We start from the raw sequence: 18,817 nt of genomic DNA, 5'->3' as shown, positions 1-18,817 counted from the left end.
TCTTTTTCCAGTGGAGTGGCTGGGAGGTTCAAAGTGCCGACCTTTGTGTTAGCAGCTCAGCGTTTAAGCACTGTGCCACCACGATACCTTCTAGCAACAGTTGGTATGAATGCTTTATCTCTTCCCATTCATAATTAAGGAAGGGCTAATTTTTAAGGCTCAGGTGAGGTCTTTCTCAGCTTCTACGCAGGTATCACCTATGCTTTCATGCTTTGCTCTCCCACTGGCTCCTACCTTTAGTCCCACAGGTATAAGGATTGGGTCCTCCTTGCTGCTGGCAGCATTTCCCATATTTTCAGCCCAAGGTACAAATTCTACTCCATTGTCTTCGCTTTAGAAAAATATCCATGGACAAGGCTTCCCTGGAAAGAATGGCAGCCACCTTCCTCCCTGTCCTGGCTGGCTCACCCCACGTTGTTTCTGGGACCTGCTCCATCTCCCTCCTTGCCTTTAGTCCCAGGCATGCCCCAGCTCTGCAGAGTCAGAGGCATTCAACAGGCAATGTGTTAGGGTCACCACTTCCTGGATTAAACAGTTAACTTCTAACTGGCTGCAAACCTGAAAACGGGGGAGATGAGGGAGAGGAGGAATCCACTGCCATCTTTCCCCACTTCAGAAACTCTCACTGGCTCACTATAGCTCCCTCCTTCCATCACTCCTAGCCTGAAATTCCAGCTGTCAGAGGCACTCTTCTGGGTTGGATTAGTCCAATGAATGAACACTATGCTAGGCACTAGAGGTCCAAAGATGAATAAATTGTGCCCTGAGCTAAACCTCATCACCCCTGGCTTTGCTTGCTGAGCAGTTTGCTAGTCTGATGTGATTATTCAACGAGTTCTTTCATTTGTTTACTCACTAAACATTTACCGAACATCCACACAAGTGCCAGGTACAACACAAGGCCTAAGGGAAGCTAACCGAATAAGGCAACCTCCATGCCTTAGAGTGTAGTGGTTAAGAGCTTGGCTGCTAACCAAAAGGTCTGCGGTTCGAACCCACCAGGTGCTCCTTAGAAACCCTATGGGGCAGTTCTACTTTGTCCTATAGGGTCACTACGAATCAGAATCGACGTGGCGGCAACAGTGCGTGTTTTTTTTTGTTGTTGTTTACGCCCTAGAGGAATTCATAGTCTACTAGGGAGATAAGCTTAAACACATCATAACATTATAACATAGTGCATTAAACACTGTAATAGAGACACTCCATAAGAACGTGGATGCAGAGAGGAGAGAGAGACTCAGCTGTCTTCAGAGCCTCACCTCTTCCCACATCTATCATCTCTTTGGGTGACGGCTGTGGGTGGCTCCATCAGAATTAGGCCAAATGCGCCTAGAAAAACAAAGCAGGCTCCTCTACCCGAACTGGGTCATCGTCTACACGTTTACTCAGCTACCGTTTATCGGGTACCTCCTGAGTGTCTTGCACAGGAAGAGGAATGGTGGCTGGAGAAAGTTCCTATGTGGGCAGGAACAGGTGGGGTAAGGCACTGCTATGAGGACTCTACCCTGGAGAGAAGTGTGAGCGCGTCTTCCGCCCAGACAGGAAGGAATGAAGAGAGGAAGAGGAAGACATGGAGAGCTCTGAGGCGGAGCTTGGGCAAGCTAGCCCCAGAGGGCACATCTGCCTACTCAGCAAAGGAGGACGCAGGGCAGCTTCAGGAGAAGAGGAGTCCAACTGGAGGTCCTTGTATGAGAGCTCAAGACAACAGCCAGAAGCAAGGGCAATTAAGGGAGGTTTCAAAATGCCATGTCTGATCCCAACTAGCAATACAGCGAGCAGCACTAGAAGACATTTCCTAGGCTGGCAGTGGGGATAAACCAAACCCACTGCATTTGGGTCGATTCCAATTCATAGCGTCCCTACAGGACAGAGTAGAACTGCCCCACAGGGTTTCCAAGGCTGTAATCTTTATGGAAGCAGACTGCCACACCTTTCTCCTGTGGAGCAGCTGGGTGGGTTCAAACCGCTGACCTTTTGGTTAGCAGTCGAATGCTTTAACCACTGCACCAACAGGTCTCCTGGCAGTGGGGATAGAGAACTGATATTTTTTGGAAAATTGGAAATCTCTTGTCGTAAGCCAAGTATTTAAAAAAATTTTCAATAAATGCGACCATGTAGAATCAATGGGAACTGTCTGCAGCAGTTGGCACTTGAAAAAGAAAAAAACAAAAACAGCACCAACCTAGTACTTGCTTCAGATTGTAAATCTCCTTGGTCTGAAAACCAAAACCAAACCAAACCATCAGCACTCACCAATTTAAGCCAACTTGAATTGATTTTACATACATATACATACAGGGACAAGACTGTAAAAATATAGGGAAATGTGTCTTTCTTGATCTTATTTTCCCAGGAATTCAGAAGAAGTTGGCTTTTTCCTGGCTCACGTGGTTCTGGCATCCTCTCCCATTTCTCTGGCCCACCGTGCTAAGTTCCCAGCATGCGTTGTTCCTGAGTCCCTCCGACTTTGGGACAGTTAGCTCCATTAATACTAACCAACCAAACCCATTGCCATTGAGTCAATTCCAACTCATAATGACCCTATGGGACAGATTAGAACTGCCCCATAAGGTTTCCAGGGAGCGCCTGGTGAATTCAAACTGCCGACCTTTTGGTTAGCAGTCGTAGCTCTTAACCACTAGCCACCAGGGTTTCCTATTAACACTAAAGTAGGGAATAAACAATGTGACTATTAAAAGTTCATTTTTTCCACCTCAGCCCAAACCATATGACTTGGTGAGGGAAATGTCTCCAGCCCCTGGGACACTGATAAGAGTCATATTCTTTATTAAGGTGTTGTCCCAGCTATAAAATAACACCAGCTGTGGTCTCAATCTCCAGTGGCTCCATACTGCCTACGACGGCACAAGAGCCAACTTTCTCAGTCTGATACTGGAGGCCTGTCTCCTCCTTTCAGTCTTACTTCCTTCTGCTCTACCCACGAACCTCGCAAGCTAGTCTACAAACCATCGCCGAACAGGTACATTCAGAGGCGACTCAGGCAAGTTCAAAGGCTCCTGGGTCCACCCTTTGTTGCCCGTGGGACTGGCCCAGTTACTAGGACAGGACTGTGACCTTGATTTCCCCACCTATAGTCTGGTTCTCTGCCGGGACTGGGGATTTATCCTGTGTCCCCTCCACCACGCTGCCCTGCAAGGCTGCCTGCCAGGGCCCTTCCTGGGGGTCTGATCCTCCCCGCAGTCTCCCCAGGCCTCCCAGTCCCAGCTGGCCATGCCACAAGCAAAGAGCCTGCCTCTGCAAAACCACAAACCTCTCCAAAATCCCAAACCACAGTGCCTGCCCCCTCCTGACATCTCGGGCTGCGGGGTCCAGCCATCAGTTCACTCTTCTCTCCCAGCCCAAGCCCTGTCAGACTTGGTGATGCCCTCTGGGATGGTGGCCTCTCCTGCCTGGCTGTCTCCCAGAGGCCTGTCTCCGTAGCTGGGTTCATTCCCCATCTGCTCCTAGTATCACATTTTCTGGTGTTTTAAAGCTACAATACTGTGGTAATTAGTATTTTTGAGCCTGTATCAACAGCTTTAGAGAATGAAGTAGTAATTAAAGGAAAAGGAGTGATATACGGTAATTACAATTTACGGGTAACATTAGTATAAGAAACCTGACTAAGGATTCTGTACGGTCTGCTACGGGAGGAGGTCCCTGTGAGGGTGGGGTGACACCATGAGTTACTGCATGGGGTGACATCAACTCTAGTGACACCACTGCTTGTTACTAATTTCTGGCAGAGGTCTACAGTTGAAATAAAAAAAAAAGATTTCACTTTTCGTTCTGGAAGACGACTGGCATGGTGGATTTCCTATCATGCTAAGTCTTAGTTTCTCTTTTTCCACATCCCATGATGCACACTCACTACCCCATATCCTCAGAGACAGGAAGAGTTTGAAACAGCTGCATTCTTACTAAGTTTCTGAAGATAAAAATTACCTTCTCGTTTTCACACTTTTTTCTCATCACACACACAAATCATTGCCAGAATAAAAAACGGAAGAGGGAGTTTCCACATGAGACTGGCATTTGTTAACCTTAGCAAAATTTCCAGACAGAGACACCAGAACTCAACTGATGTCGCTTGGTGTGGACTTTCCCACCATACACCCCTGCTATTACAAGGATCCCTGGCAAAAACACATGCAAAACGGTGAAGTCTACTCAAAGATGATCTTTAATTATTAAAAGGCATACAGCAAGTGACACCAGTGAAAACGGCAGATGAAAACCTCCAAAAATTTAAAAAAAAAAAAAAGCAAGGAGAAAACTGGCAAGAATGATCAGAAACAATTTTTCAGAACTCTGGAAATGAACCAAAGTCTGATAGCAATCTGGAGAGGATTTATTCAAGGAAAACCTGCTGAATCTCAGTAAGCACAGTGAGCATTGTGGCATTTCAGCTTGCTGTATTCCCATCTCCCACCTCCTTCCCCATGTTAATCTTGGAAATCGGTAGTGCAATCACGACGAAGACAAGGCATTTGGCAGCCTCGAAAGGAGGCAGAACAGGGTTGGAGCTCCTTCAAAGCCTCATTCCTAGATAACTGTCATTACTTGACCTACCTGGGTTTCCCTGGAATATTCCACTTGTAAGTCCATCTTTATTAGATTTCACTGGGAGCTCACCCAGTAGAAAAAATCCTTCTCTCCAGAGGCATTTGTCAAAAATGATTAGAAATAAGGTTTAGAAGTAACTTTTTGATTATTTATTTAATTTTTAACTATTTAATTCAATTATTTAACTCCTGAGGCATTGGATAAGAATTGGGGCCAAAACAAGCTAACCAAGAAGTTTAAAAGTCAAGGTTTGGGAATGAGATGTCCACAGGGGCTTTGCCAAGCTCTGAAATATCCCTGAGAATTCAGAAGGTCATGCACATGTGTATATTTGAAGACATAATGGCAGAAAGCTCCTCAAATTTGACAAAAAACTATTATCTACACACTCAAGAAGCTCAACAAACTCCAAGAAAGATAAGCTCAAAAAGGTCTACTTGTAGACATGTCATAATTAAAACTGTCAAAAGCCAAAGACAAAGAGTGAATCTTGAAAGCAGCCAGAGAAGTGCCCAGCTATGTACAAGTCATCCTCAAGAAGATTAACAGCCAGGAGGCAGTGGGATGACGTATTCGAAGTGCTACAAGAAAAAGACAACGAAGAATTCTGTATCTATAGTCAACCGATTTTTAAATAAGAGTGCCAAGACCCATTCAATGTGCAAAGAAGAATCTTTTAAGCCACTGGCAACAACTGGATCTCCACATGCAAAAGAATGAACTTAAACTGCTACCTTGCGCCATATACAAAAATTAACTCAAACTGGACCAAAGACCTAAATATCAGAGGTCAGACTATAAACTCTTGGAAGAAAACATAGGTGTAAATCTTCATGACCTTGGATTAGGCAACAGCTTCTGAGATATGACACATAAAGCATAAGGAATTAAAGAGAAAATAGATAAATTAAACCTTCCGTGCTTCAGAGGACACTATCAAGAAAGTGAAAGGACAGCCCTCAGAACAGGAAAAAATATTTGCAAATCATATATCTGATAAGGGTCTAGTAACCAGAATATATGAAGAACTCTTACAATTCAACCACTAAAAGCAAATAACCCAGTTAAAAAACAGGCAAAGACTTTGAATATAGACATTTCTCCATAGAAGATACACAAATGGCCCATAAGTGCATGAAAACTTGTTTAGCGTCATTAATCGTTGTTAGGTGCCATCGAGTTGATTTTGACTCATAGAGACCCTATATTACAGAGTAGAACTGCCCTATAGGGTTTCCTAGGCTCTAATCTTTATGGAAAGGAGCCCTGGTGGTACAGTGGTTAAGCACTCAGCTGTTAACTGAAAGGTCAGTGGTTTGAACCCACCAGACGCTCTGAGGGAGAAAGATGTAATAGTCTGCTTCCATTAAGATCGCTTCCATAAAAATTACAGCCTTGGAAACCTTATGGGGCTGCTCTACCTGTCCTAAAGGGTCGCTATGAGTCAGGATCGACTTGATGGCAATGTTTTTTTTTAATCTTTATGGGAGCAGATAGCCAGGTCTTTTCTCCTGCAGAACCGCTGGTAGGTTCAAACCACCAGGGCTCCTTTACTAGGGAAATGCAAATCCAAACCACAGTGAGATATCACTTCACACCTATGAAGATAAAAAAAAAAAAAATTTTTTTTTTTTAAAAAGATGGACAATAACAAGTGTTGGCAAGGATGTGGAAGAAACTGAACCCTTACACATTGCTAGTGGGAATATAAAATGATGTTGCCACCTCTGTGGAAAAGTCTGGCAGTTCTTCAAAAATTTAAATGCTGAGTTACCATATGACCCAGCAATTCTATTCTGAGGCATACAGCCAGAAGAACTGAAAACATATGTCCACACAAAACTTGTACACAGATGTTCACAGCACTAATATTCATAACAGCCAAAAAGTGGAGACAAGCCAAATGTCCATCAACTGGTGAATGGGTAAACACAAATGTCATATCCGTATAACAGATTATTATTCAGCTATACAAAGGAATGAAGTGCCAATACATGCTACAACGTGGATGAACCTTGAAAACACTATATGGAGCAAAAGAAGCCAGACAGAAAGGGCCATATTTTGTAGGATTCCAATTACATCAGGTGTCCAGAAGAGGGAAATCCATAGAGACAGGGGCTTGGGGGGAAGAAAGGAATGGGGAGTAACTACTAATGAATATAGAGATGTCTTTTTTGGGGTGATGAAAATATTCCAAGATTAGATCGCAGTGATGGTTTCACAACCCAAGAAGAAATGAAAACCCATTGAATTGTATACTTCAAAAGGGTGAATTTTAAGGTATGTGAATTCTATCTCATTAAAAAAAAAAAAGTCTTTTGAATCTCTATCATTTTCTTGGGTGGTCTTGGGATTTTTGACTGAGAAAGTCAACTTTGGCAATTGGGTATATGTGGCGAACACAAGGCAAAGGAACACACGCAGCTATGCACAGCCAAACCAACCACTCCACAACCTAAAAAAAAAAAAAACCTAAACAACCTAAAGCAAGCACAAATGCTTTCAGAGACTGTGAAAACGTGGGCAGGGTTATTTACCCAGCAAACCATCTTCTTTAACAATACCCCCGATACACACACTCACCACAAAGCTGGATCAGTGTAATGCCACAGATTAAGGTCAACAGGGGTCACTGTACCTTTAACATTGTTTTGTTGTTCCATCAGTAATTTACTTATTTCTGAAAACCAGCAGTCTCTGATTTCTTTTGAAGCTGCCTGCAATTACAGATAAGAAAGAACTGTGAGTATCAGATCACCCCGCCTATTAATTGCACGGGGCTTTTATCCTTTGCATGACCTTTGGAATAACCAGATAAAAAACACTTGTCAAGTCACAATAAGGAAAAAATAGAGGATGTCTCTGGGGAAGACAAGAGGTTTACCTGCAAGATGTATTTCTCAGGTCCGTTTCGACTGGCAATTTCAAACTTTTTGTTGTTCCCCCTTCCAACGTGGCAAATTGAAAGTGTCATCAACTATAGTAAAGAAGAGAAGAGAAAGGTTTTATGCCATCCTTTTCTGACAAGAAAACTGTCCCTGCCAGCCTCCTTTCCACGCTTGACCACTTTCTTTTTCCATTTTCCTTCCAAGTGTTTCGTTTTCCTCTTCTAATGGGCCCTCAAACCAAAAACACCCAAGTCAGTTGCCCTTGAGTCAATTCTAACTCGTGGAAACCCCACGTGTTTCAGAGTAGAACTGCACTTCATAGGGTTTTCAATGGCTGTGATCTTTCAGAAGCAGATTGCCAGGACTTTCTTCCAAGGTGCCTCTGGGTGAATTTGAACCTCCAACTTTTAGGTTAGTAGTTGATCGGTTAGCGGTTTGCATCACCCAGGGACTCCTTCAATGGTCCCATGAAACACAATCAGGTACAGCGTCATCTGTCTTGTCGGTTCCAAAGGGTAACACAGACTGTTTCCATATGTAGAGCTACAGCCCTCAGCGTTTAGGTGGAGACATCACCTCTCCTTTAACACCTAAATACAGGAAACCTGTGAGAGCCGGAACCCAACAGGCCTGCCTTGTTTTTCAAGGTCTCTCAAGTTTTTTGTCTTTGACGGGGTGCAGTCTTACTGCTTTTCTGCTGCTCTCTATTCCATGGCTGTCGAGTCAACTCTGACTCACATCAACCCTGTCGGACAGAGTAGAACTGCCCCACAGGGTTTCCAACGAGCGGCTGGTGGATTTGAACTGCCAGCCTTTTGGTTAGCAGCCGAACTCTTAATGACTATGCCACCAGGGTTTCTATCGCTCTCTCTTAGTGGAAAATACTTGAGTTTTCCTTCTCTGACAGGTTTCCGCCTTACACAGGTTCCGGCTTTTGCAGGTTTTACTGTATTTCACAAATTTCCACATATTAGTAACGAATTTAGTATCCATTAAGATCATAAATTAAAAAAGGTTACTATGAATAAATTAACCATTTCAATGACAAGAGTGCCCATATACATTAAAAACTGTATGTGTGATACACAGCTGGGAAACATTTCCTGTACACGCAGGCTGCACTGCTGGCTACGGACATGAGTTCCTAGATGCTCAGGGTCAGGATGCCACCTGCAGTTGTGCACAAAAATGCCACTGAGAAGGGCAAGGAGAACCTGAAAACCAACCCAAGCTCTAATCACTCTTTTGCCTTAGGAAAAAGAGGGCATTTTCTCTGGTTTGTACAGACTGGCTGCTGTACGGTCCCTTGCCCTCCTCAGTGCGAAGACCCCTCTGTGCTAGCCCTGGCCCTGCTCAGGGACTGACTACCTGCCTTGATCTGGAGTCAGACCGGCCCCAGTGTGTGTTCTGCTCTGAGCTCCAGTTCTCTTATTTCATTATCTCCCCCGCTGGGAGTATGTCGACTCCCCAGGTACAATAACCAGTTGCCATCAAATTGATTCTGACTCATGGCACCCCACTGTGTGTCAGAGTAGAACTGTGCTCCACAGGGTTTCCAATGGCTGATTTTTCAGAAGTAGATTGCCCGGCCTTTCTTCTGAGGTGCCTCTGGATGGACTTGAACCTCCAACATTCCAGTAAGCAGCCAAGCATATTAACTATTTGTACCCCTCAGGGACCTCCCCAGGAGCAATAGGGCCCCCTTTACCTTCATAGACTTCTTAAAGCTGTAATGAGGCAATAACCCCTGGTCACTGGGTTCCCCTTGTATCTTACAGAACACTATTGCCCTTTCAAATAGGTAGATTTGCCTCTGGCTGGGCTTGAATCGCATAAAATCCTTCATCTTATAACGATCCTTGTGAGCCGTCCAGACGTTGAAAGCACTGTGCATCAACAGCTTGCCCAGTTTACCTATGTCGTCCTTTGAGAAACAGACACAGAGAAAGAAGGTGTTCGAATTATAAGGCATGCTTATTTGAGGTATATAATCCTAAAAGTGCCACTCAGGCTAATCTGTCACAAAATCGAAAATACAACTTTGTGAGCCTCACTGAGCCCGTCATCATTCAGCTATGTAAGGTAGTGAGTTCAGCCATGTGAGGTGGTATACATAGCATAAAGCATGTTAGAAATACTTGAACTAAAGCTATTACCCTGTTACCCACTGCCATCAAGTTGATTCCGACTCATAGCGACCCCACAGGGTTTCCCAGGCTGTGAATCTCAACAGAAGCAGACTGCCACATCTTTCTACCTTGGAGCTGCTGGTAGTTTTGAACCATCGACCTTTTGGTCAGCAGTTGATTGCTTTAACCACTGAGCCACCAGGGCTTTTTAAAGATATTGGTACTCTGATATATTGTTTTGTAATTAATTTTAGCTAGCAGAATTTCATTTCTTCTTTGTTTTCGACCTGCATCCCAACCCCTGCTTCAGGTATGTGGGAACCTAAGGCCACGAGGTTTGTTCTGAAAAGAGAGAGCTCAGTATGACAGAATCCTTGCCAAGTTGTGATCATTGATGGAAATAGTAAACACTTTCAACTCCACAATGAGTGGACAGTACAGAGATAATTCCAAATGACAGGTTTTTTGAAGCCGTCCGTTTGGCCCCAGGGCACACCTTGATGCCTCTCTCTCCACCAGCAAGCCTGCTTTCCTCACGTATGTCTGGCTGGACGTCCAAATGAGACAACCCTGCTTTCTCTGAACTCTCCCCTCAGGGGGTAGGGTGAGAGGGGCTAAGAGCATGATGAAGAGCAGAGAGGACCCTTGTATTTTATCTGGTATTTTCCAAAAACTAAATCATTTACAAGCAGATAATCAAAAATGTACTTTTGTGAATCCAAGTACCAAAAGAAGAAAACTACTTTAGCAGGACAGGGACAGAGAAATTTCCCTGAGCTACTTCTGGCTGAGATAAATCCCTGTGGTTTCTGAAAGTTAATACCAGAAATGTGTGCATTATTTTATAATTGACTATGCATTATCTGTAACATGTTGTTTAGAAGATGAGTAAAAAAGGAACTGACTATACTATTGAACTGGCAAATGTTTGGTTATATGTATTTTTTACCACAATAATAATAAAAAAAAGGAGCTGTCTGTATATCTGAAATTTTAAAATAAAAACTCCAAGAGAGTAAACTCTAGTCATTGCAGTGGTGCCTGTGCTCATTTTCTCGTTTTCTCTGTAAGGCTTATACGTGTAAACCGTGGTGAACCTTGGAGAATAAAGAGCCTGGGCCATAATGCCTTCTTTCTTAAGTGCATTATGTTCCTGTTCCGTGTTGCACGAAGCTCAGCGTGACCACGGTCCGAGACAGGGTGGACGGGTCTGTGAGGAACTTTGAGAAGCTCTCACTCTAGCTCCATCCTTCTAGGACCTGTTCAAACCCAGCCGTTCCAGCTTTCAGTGATTGCATTCCCCTTTGTTGTTGCTATCTTGTGCCATCAAAGCTGATTCCGACCCGTGGCCACCCCAGTGTTACAGGGTAGACAGAACTGCTCCTTAGGGTTTTCTTTACAGAGGCAGATCTCCAAGCCTTTTCTACTGCGGTGTCGCTGTGTGGGTTCGAACCGCCAACCTTTTGGTTACCAGCCCAGCGCAAAACATTTGCACTGCCCAGGGACCTTGCTTTCCCCTTTAAACCTACAAAACTTGTACTAAATAGTGCAGGAAGTAAGGTTTAGTCAAGGCAACTGGCAAGAGTAGCTGCTTAATATTTGCAACATGAATAACTGCTATTGGTCATTTCTATTTTAAAATGTATTTATACCCCAGCTCATCTCAAAACTTGTATATGCTTTACAGAAATATATACAGAGTAGCTAGGGAGAGAAAACAGCTGAGGAAATTAGGGTGAAGATAAAGACTGAAAAAACAAGACGAAGAGGTTGTATACAAAATCCACAAAATAGCCGTGTAAACTCGCTGCCGAGGGTAAGAGGTGAGTTATATGATCCATTCCATCTGAAAGGCAGACGCAAACCAGTTGTTCAGGAAAAGCACAGCAATTCCTGCTGGTGAGAAAGAATTTTTTTTCCCCTGCAGGTCCTCACAAAGGGTCACGGAGTCAAATGCTGAGCAACGTCCTTAAATACATCCTATAATATATAGATTAACGTATTTTACGTAAATCGGTCTCAGAGAACTCCTGCAGTGAAAGCGGAGGATCACTTGATGGCACAGCTATAAAAGCAATGCTTAGGGATCCGGAATCGGGAGGTGGGGTGGGCCCAGGTGGACACCTCCCAATGACCTTCACTAAACAGGATGGTGTCAGTGAAGCCATCTGTCAAGGCCACAGGCTATTGTAGAGGACACAGCTCTGCTTATGGCCCTGATGAAGAGGTGACCTTAGGAGGCAACGTTTGAGTACCCTATCACCTCTGAACTTTCCCCTCAAGACAGCCAGAGCGGCTCACACCTTTTTAAGCACTGGACCAAAGAGATGCTACTCCAGAGAGGAGCCCACAGGTGACCACAGGAGTCTGGTGTAAAAAGAGGTGCCAGGTGGCCAATCTGACGCCCTTCTGAACTGAGGAGAACTGAGAAGGAGGCATGAGCAGCAGGAGTCACAGCTGTTAGGTGCTTTACGAGCGGGCGGGTGGTAGAATAAACAATAAGGAAGCCGAGTTATGAGGTGAGTCACCAGAAACTATGAGGAAGAAGAAAAGACACTGACAGAGAGAAAGACCCAGGCAGTGGGTGGAGAGAGGAGACAGGAGCCGGCTTGTGGGGTGTGGTTGGAACATTAAAGGCAGAGCACATGGGTCAGAGTCCCCGACTCCCTCCTGTGTGCCAAGAGCTGCTGTGGATCCTGGAATGGCCCCGCTCCCATCCTCCAGGAGCCCTGGGTCTCCGCCCTTGTTCTGACTCTTCCCCAGGCTCTGTGGGTCAGCTCCTCCAGTATGCTATCACCACTGGAGGCCACTGGAAGGAACTGCTGCAACAGAGGGCTACCTATCCTGTGGGATATCTTGCATAAACTCTCTCAGGACCATGCTCGCGATGGGACTGGACATCCTCCAGGGGGGTATGGGCTCTGCACAGTGCTGATGAAAGGCAGGCGCCCACAATGGAATGTCAGCCAGGACGTGTGCCTGTGTGGGGGCCACCCCACCTCCGGAGGGAAGTGGGTGGGGGGAATTCACCTGAGCAGGATCAGGGATGACTTTTGGCCATCTTCTCAACCACACGGCTCTTGTCTCTCCAATCAGGCTGTAGGTGGTCCCAAGGCCAGAGACCACATGCACAGCTTCTTGCCAACACCTGTCCACTGCTGTTGCTGTTGTTAGTTGCCATTGAGTTGATTCCGACTCATGGTGAGGTGACCCCACGTGTTACAGAGTAGAACTGCCCCATAGGTTTTCTTGGCTTTAATCTTTACAGAATAGCCAGGCCTTTCTTCCATGGTGCTGCTGGGTGGGTTGGCAGCCGAGTGCAAACCGTTTGCACTACCCAGTGACCTACTTCTCCCCTAGTAAGTATTTATTCATTTGTTGGGATTTAGCGAGTGTCAGAGGGCATGAAACCGAATGCTCAGCACTGCCAGGGAACACTGATTAAGACAAGACAATTTGGTGATGCCCCCAACCAGTTTTTCCACCGGCTACAGGGTACGCGGACATCACTATCGCACAGTGAAAAGGCAGATGGGTGTTAGCCCAGAGATGGAGCACAGGGGTCTCCCAAACAAGCAAGCAAGTGATAAGTCAGACGGCCATTTTGCTCAGATGTAAAAACTAAAATGTGAAATAGAGAAAATCGAGTGAGGCTGGCCTTCAGGGAGAGACCCCTTTTAGGTGCCCAGGTTTTCATTCCTGGCAGTGACACCTAATTTAACAGAGGTACGTACTTCTTGTAAAAAGAAGCAGGAAACATCTGGATAAATGAATCAACGCAAAACCCAGCCCAGAAAAAAAAAAAAAGCAGAAGCTGTGGGACAGAGAAGCTAGCGATTAGAACAACCAGAAGCAAAGGGGCTCCTTCCCTTCCAGCCCAATCAGTTACCCCAAATAATTCAGCTTTAGGGCCATGTACCTATCGGGGGCAGGCTGAGCGCTGGGGGCCTTATCTGATGCCATCCTCAGTCACTGCTCACGGCCACCCTCTGACATCATGAAGATGGGAAGATGTAGTAGACAATGCCACTGAATTTACTCAGCTTTATCTCTGCTGTTAACAGTATGTAAGGAAGGTGGGAACCAAATCAGAAACAAAAGACTGGTCCTAGCTATCTTAGGTAGGGTTCTCTAGAGAAGCAAAGCTAGTGAAGTGTATCTGTCTATGGCTATAGAAAGATTTAGATATATATGTATGTATGTTGTATATCTATATATTCAAATATCTATCTATATAGACTCTAATCAGAGGCAGGTGAGGTGTGTGGCTGAGAAGACAGCAGCGCACATAGGGAGTGAGGAGACACAAGTAAGATAGACAGATATAGATATATATGTATGTATGTTGTATATCTAGATATACAAATATCTATCTATCTATCTATCTGTCTGAACTGTGATCAGAGGCTGGTGAGGAGTGTGGCTGAGAGGATGGCAGCAGGCATAGGGAGTGAGGAGAGGCAAGTACTCCTGGCTGATGGCCACGTGATTGGGAGTGAGTTAGCCATTCTTTCCATGGATCGGCTCCTGAATCAATGCCTGTTCCTCTGTAATTTAATAGGATTACACAAACTGTCAGGATAAATTAGATTATGTCCTAGATGTAAAAGCAAGCTGAAGTCTTATGGGAAAAGTAACCAGAGTGGACATCAAAGGCACAATTCTGAGGAAAACGTGGGCGAAAAGTCATCTCCACCTAATGTAAAATCTCAAAAATTCTGTAAGCCAGTTCATCTTAGTTGCATGCAAGCTGCCTTCCTCTGAATGAAATTAGGAAGGATTGCTATTTCCTCAAGTTTTAATCATTTCCTCTTCCTATGTGATCTGCACTCAGAATAACAGCTGGGAGCTTCCTGCCCTGTGGATGGCTCCCATTACGTCCATTTGATTCAGGGATATATAACCAGGGTCACTGACACAAGTCTCAAGATAAAAAGAAAGAACAGAAAGATGTACCAAAATGATCAGAAAGCTTGCTTCCTTAACTTTTTTCAACTCAACAAGGAAAAAACATTGCCAAGGAGAACTGCCTTCCCACTGCTCTCTAGCCCCAGCGTGTGGGTCTTGAATACCCTCTTGAATCAGGTATCAGGAGTAAGAATACTGCAGAGACCCAGAAGACCACAATGGCATTACTACCCAGGCTCACAGTAAATCCCGGGGGGCAAGGTTTCTGAGCAGCTGGCCAGAAAAATACCATGAAGAAGGAAATAAAAAGGTCATGGTATTTTACCCCTAGTTAATTTGCATAGCTTGATTTATGACCAGGACAGGAAAGGGCACTCACCTCATTGCCAAGGCCTCAATAAACAGTATGTTAGGAACCAGGTGAAAATGAAGGGAGAAAAGAAAAGGAAAGTATCTGTCTGAAATGGAATTCTCAGAATGTCTGCACCCCCACCCCAAAAGATATCTTATCATGTCCTAATCCCTGGAACCTGTAACAGGTTACATGGCAAAGGGGAATTCATGGAGCCCTGGTGGCACAGTGGATAAGAACACAGCTGCTAACCAAAAGGTTGGCAGTTCGAATCTACCACCCGCTCCTTGGAAACCCTATGGGGCAGTTCTCTGTCCTATAGGGTCACTATGAGCCAGAATTGACTCAAGGGCAATGGGTTTGGTTTAGTTTTTTTGGTTGGCGCAGTGGTTAAAGTGCTGGGCTGCTGACTGAAAGGTTGGTGGTTCTGACTCCACCAGCCACTTCTTGGGAGAATGATGTGGCAGTCTGTTTCCGGAAAGATTACAGCCTTGGAAACCCTATGGGATAGTTCTAGTCTGTCCTATAGGGTCGCTTTGAGTTGGAATGGACTCTATCGCAATGGGTTTGGTTTCTGGTTTTTGATCAGCTGGCTTTCAGCTAGGGAGATTATCCTGGATTATTTGGGTAGGCCCAATGTAATCACAAGGGTCCCTAAAAAGTGGAAGAGGGGGCAGAAGAGATGGTCAGAGTGATGTGATATGAGGAGGACTTGGCCTGACACCGCTGGCTTTGGGGATGGAGAGAGGGACCAGGGAGCAGCAGCCTCTTTAAATTGTAAAAGGCAAGAAAACCGATTCTCTCCTAGAGCCCCTGAAAAGGCAGGCAGGCAGGCCTGCCAACATCTTGATTTTAAAGACCATAGGGTTCTTACGGAAATGTAAGATAATGAATGTGTGCTGTTTTAAACCGTCAAGCTTGTGGTAATTCATTGCGGCAGTGACCGAAAGCTAACACACCTGAGTCAAAATCTAGATTACTCCAAAGTGAAAAACAGTAGAATACTAATTGTGTCCCAGCAGAGACCACACAATTACAGAGCAAGGTTTGCCTGAGGCCGGCCTGCTGGGGCCAGCTCTCCAAAGCACAGGCCTGATCTCTCAGCACTCTTCTCTCACTGCTTTTCCCTTGACCATTTGGCTGAAGGGATGGAGAGTATATACTTGCTGGGCCTCCCCTGGGGTCTGTGATATAAAATGGTATTAGACTCTCACTTTGGATCCATTTGAAAAATACCATCAACAGAGAAAATCTGAGTCAGGGAGGAAAATCTCCTAATATTTTAATAATACAAGCAGTGAGAAAACGAATTCCCCCTTCAGCGGTTTTTCCCCTGCCCATTTTGTTTCCGGTCTGTGTAGCGTGAGGCTCGGTGTATGCATTCAGGACGCTGTGGGAGACAGCTCGAGTCCCAGAATGCTGAGCGGCTGACTGGAACCTCGAAGCAGGGGTTTGCTGACTGACTTAGACATCTTTCCTTTACCACAGGTTACGTCTCTAATATTGTTCCTGTCATCTGTGTGAAATGTTCCAGCACTCATACCGGACATCCAGCGACAGCTGCCAGGTCCACGGCCAGCTCACAAGACTTGATCAAATCCCCCATCATGGCCAAAGCTTGTTGTAGCTCTGCTGAGAACGTCGAACCCCTGGTCCTCCTTGGCCCATTCTGTGGAAACCAATACACCTTGTTGGAAACCAAACGATAAACCATCTACCAGGTGAAGAAGGACAACAGGGCAGAGATAAGGAGCCATGGATCCAGCCAGCACTGAAGTGACTGACAAGGTGGGTCCATGTATCTGTTTCCCTGATGCCAAAGAATGGTGGCTAAAAACATCTGCTGATGTAAGTATATTTAAAAACAAAAACAAAACAAAACCTGTTGCCATCAAATTGATTCCAACTCATAACGACCTACAAGACAGAGTAGAACTGCCTCAAAGCGTTTCCAAGGAGTGGCTGGTGGATTCGAACTGCCAACCTTTTGGTTAGCAGTCAAGCTCTTAACCACTGTGCCACCAGGGCTCCAGCTTAAGTATATGACATATAAAACCAAAAACTAAACCCACTGCCATCAAGTCGATTCTGACTCATAGCAACCCCATGTGTTACAGAGTAGAACTGCTCCATAGGGTTTTCATGGCTGTAATCTTTATGGAAGCAGATCACCAGGCCTCTCTTCCGTGGCACTGGGTGTGTTTGAACTGCCAACCTTTAGCCTAGTAGTTGAGCACAACCATTTGTGCCACCCAGGGACCATATGACATAAACCAAAACCCAAACCTGCTGCCATTGAGTCAATTCTGACTCATAGTGACCCTATAGGTCAGAGCAGAACTGCCCTGCAGGGTTTCCAAGGCTGTAATCTTTATGGAAGCAGATAGGTCACATCTTTTCTCCTGCAGAGTGACTGGTGAGTTGGAACTACCAACCTTTCAGTTAGCAACCGAGCACTTTAACCACTGCACCACCAGGGCTCCTTCCATATGATATATAGATGAGCAAAATCATCTACTGAACCTTCTGTAACATTGTACTAATAAAGAATGAAGTTCATAAAAGTTCATAAAATTGTGGCCACTATACTCCTGCTATATAAAAAAACATACAGAACTCAACTTTTCTAAAGCACAAGGAAAACCAACCCTTTATACTAGGCTTCTCTCTTTACATACCAACTCAGGAGGCGGGGCGGGGGCACGGGGTTTACTGAAAAGAACAACCTGAGTATCATATTCCTTTATTTAAGGTGAAAGTCTTATTCCTATGGGTGAAATTATACTTAGAACCATCCCAGGGAAGAGTTATTTGTAAACTTCTGTGGAGACAAGGAAACCCTGGTGGTGCGGTGGTTAAGTGCTACAGCTGTTAACCAAGAGGTTGGCAGTTCAAATCCGCCAGGTGCTCCTTGGAAACTCTGTGGGGCGGTTCTACTCTGTCCTATAGGGTCGCTATGAGTCGGAATCGACTCGACAGCAGTGGGTTTGGTTTGGTTTTTGGTACGGAAACAAAGAATGGGCTGCCTTGCAGAGGTTTCCTAATGATTTAGGTCATAACAGCCAGGCTGAATTTCCCCCAGGGCTGCCCTTCCTCCCTTCCTCCCCCTCCCCACATTCCACCAACATTAAAGGTACAAAAGAGAACCCAAAGCAGTCTCCAGCTCCCAGATATAAAGAGTCAGCATTAAACGAAAAGTAGTAACTGCTCATTAAACAGGCCACCATCAGTTATTGGCCCTCTGACACTTCGGGGCGTGATGGAGGTAACTGTTTTTGTTCGAGAGGCATTTGCCATGGTTTCAGTATTTTATTTCCTTGCTACCTACATGGACTATATATCTGTTACCTAGTAGACACAAACAAAAAGATCCTGATTTCCTGTGTGTGTGTGCGTGAGTCTGTGTGTTTAAACACTTTAATTCTACCACAAAGAACGGATAGCTCTTTGCCAGTCCCCATGTAACCCCAGCTCTTATTGTCCTCTACAATAAGCCATAGTTAAAAAAACAAAACAAAACTTGCTGCCATTGGGTGATTCCGACTCACGTGTAGTTAAAAGGGTTGTGTATTTTCGTGATCTCTGCTGAAGCCCTGGGTATGAGCATTTTTGGTTTCAGAGATTTAAGCGTCGGGGCTGATGAACAGAGGGCTCATGCTGCCTCCACTCAACAATGTGCTGTGGACTGGAACCTTCTCACTCACAGGAAATGTGCTTCAGTTCCTGGTAAGAGACCACAGCCTCTCACCTGAGCTTATTTTAATACCATCATGAAAAGATGACAAGTTCATAGAGCAGGGGTCTTCCTTCTTACCCTGCCTTAAAACTTGTTTCCTCTCAGGGACTTACCCGCTCCGTCCCTTCTCCTTCCCACTAGCCCTCCTCCCACAGACACACCAGGGATGGTGGCTAGTTTTACATGGTGCAGTGTAGGGTTCAGGACGATCCTTGCAATGTTATTCAATCCCTCT

The 18,817-nt window shown here is 45.1% G+C and overlaps 1 protein-coding gene across 1 annotated transcript in view; it reads right to left on the bottom strand.

Moving 5' to 3' along the window:
- LOC111751423 (probable guanine nucleotide exchange factor MCF2L2) overlaps window positions 1-18,817 on the bottom strand; it is a 46,330-nt gene that overhangs the window by 12,781 nt on the left and 14,732 nt on the right. The window contains exons 7-10 of the mRNA XM_064279519.1: window positions 16,390-16,515; window positions 9,166-9,381; window positions 7,454-7,546; window positions 7,208-7,286 (exon numbers count right to left, since the gene is read on the bottom strand). Of these exons, the coding sequence (XP_064135589.1) occupies window positions 7,208-7,286; window positions 7,454-7,546; window positions 9,166-9,381; window positions 16,390-16,515 (514 nt within the window). The remainder of the gene's footprint in view (window positions 1-7,207; window positions 7,287-7,453; window positions 7,547-9,165; window positions 9,382-16,389; window positions 16,516-18,817) is intronic.

Source organism: Loxodonta africana, chromosome 1 (assembly GCF_030014295.1).
Source record: "Loxodonta africana isolate mLoxAfr1 chromosome 1, mLoxAfr1.hap2, whole genome shotgun sequence".
In the NCBI taxonomy this organism is placed as follows: domain Eukaryota; kingdom Metazoa; phylum Chordata; class Mammalia; order Proboscidea; family Elephantidae; genus Loxodonta; species Loxodonta africana.
This window is presented reverse-complemented; position numbering and strand designations above follow the sequence as displayed.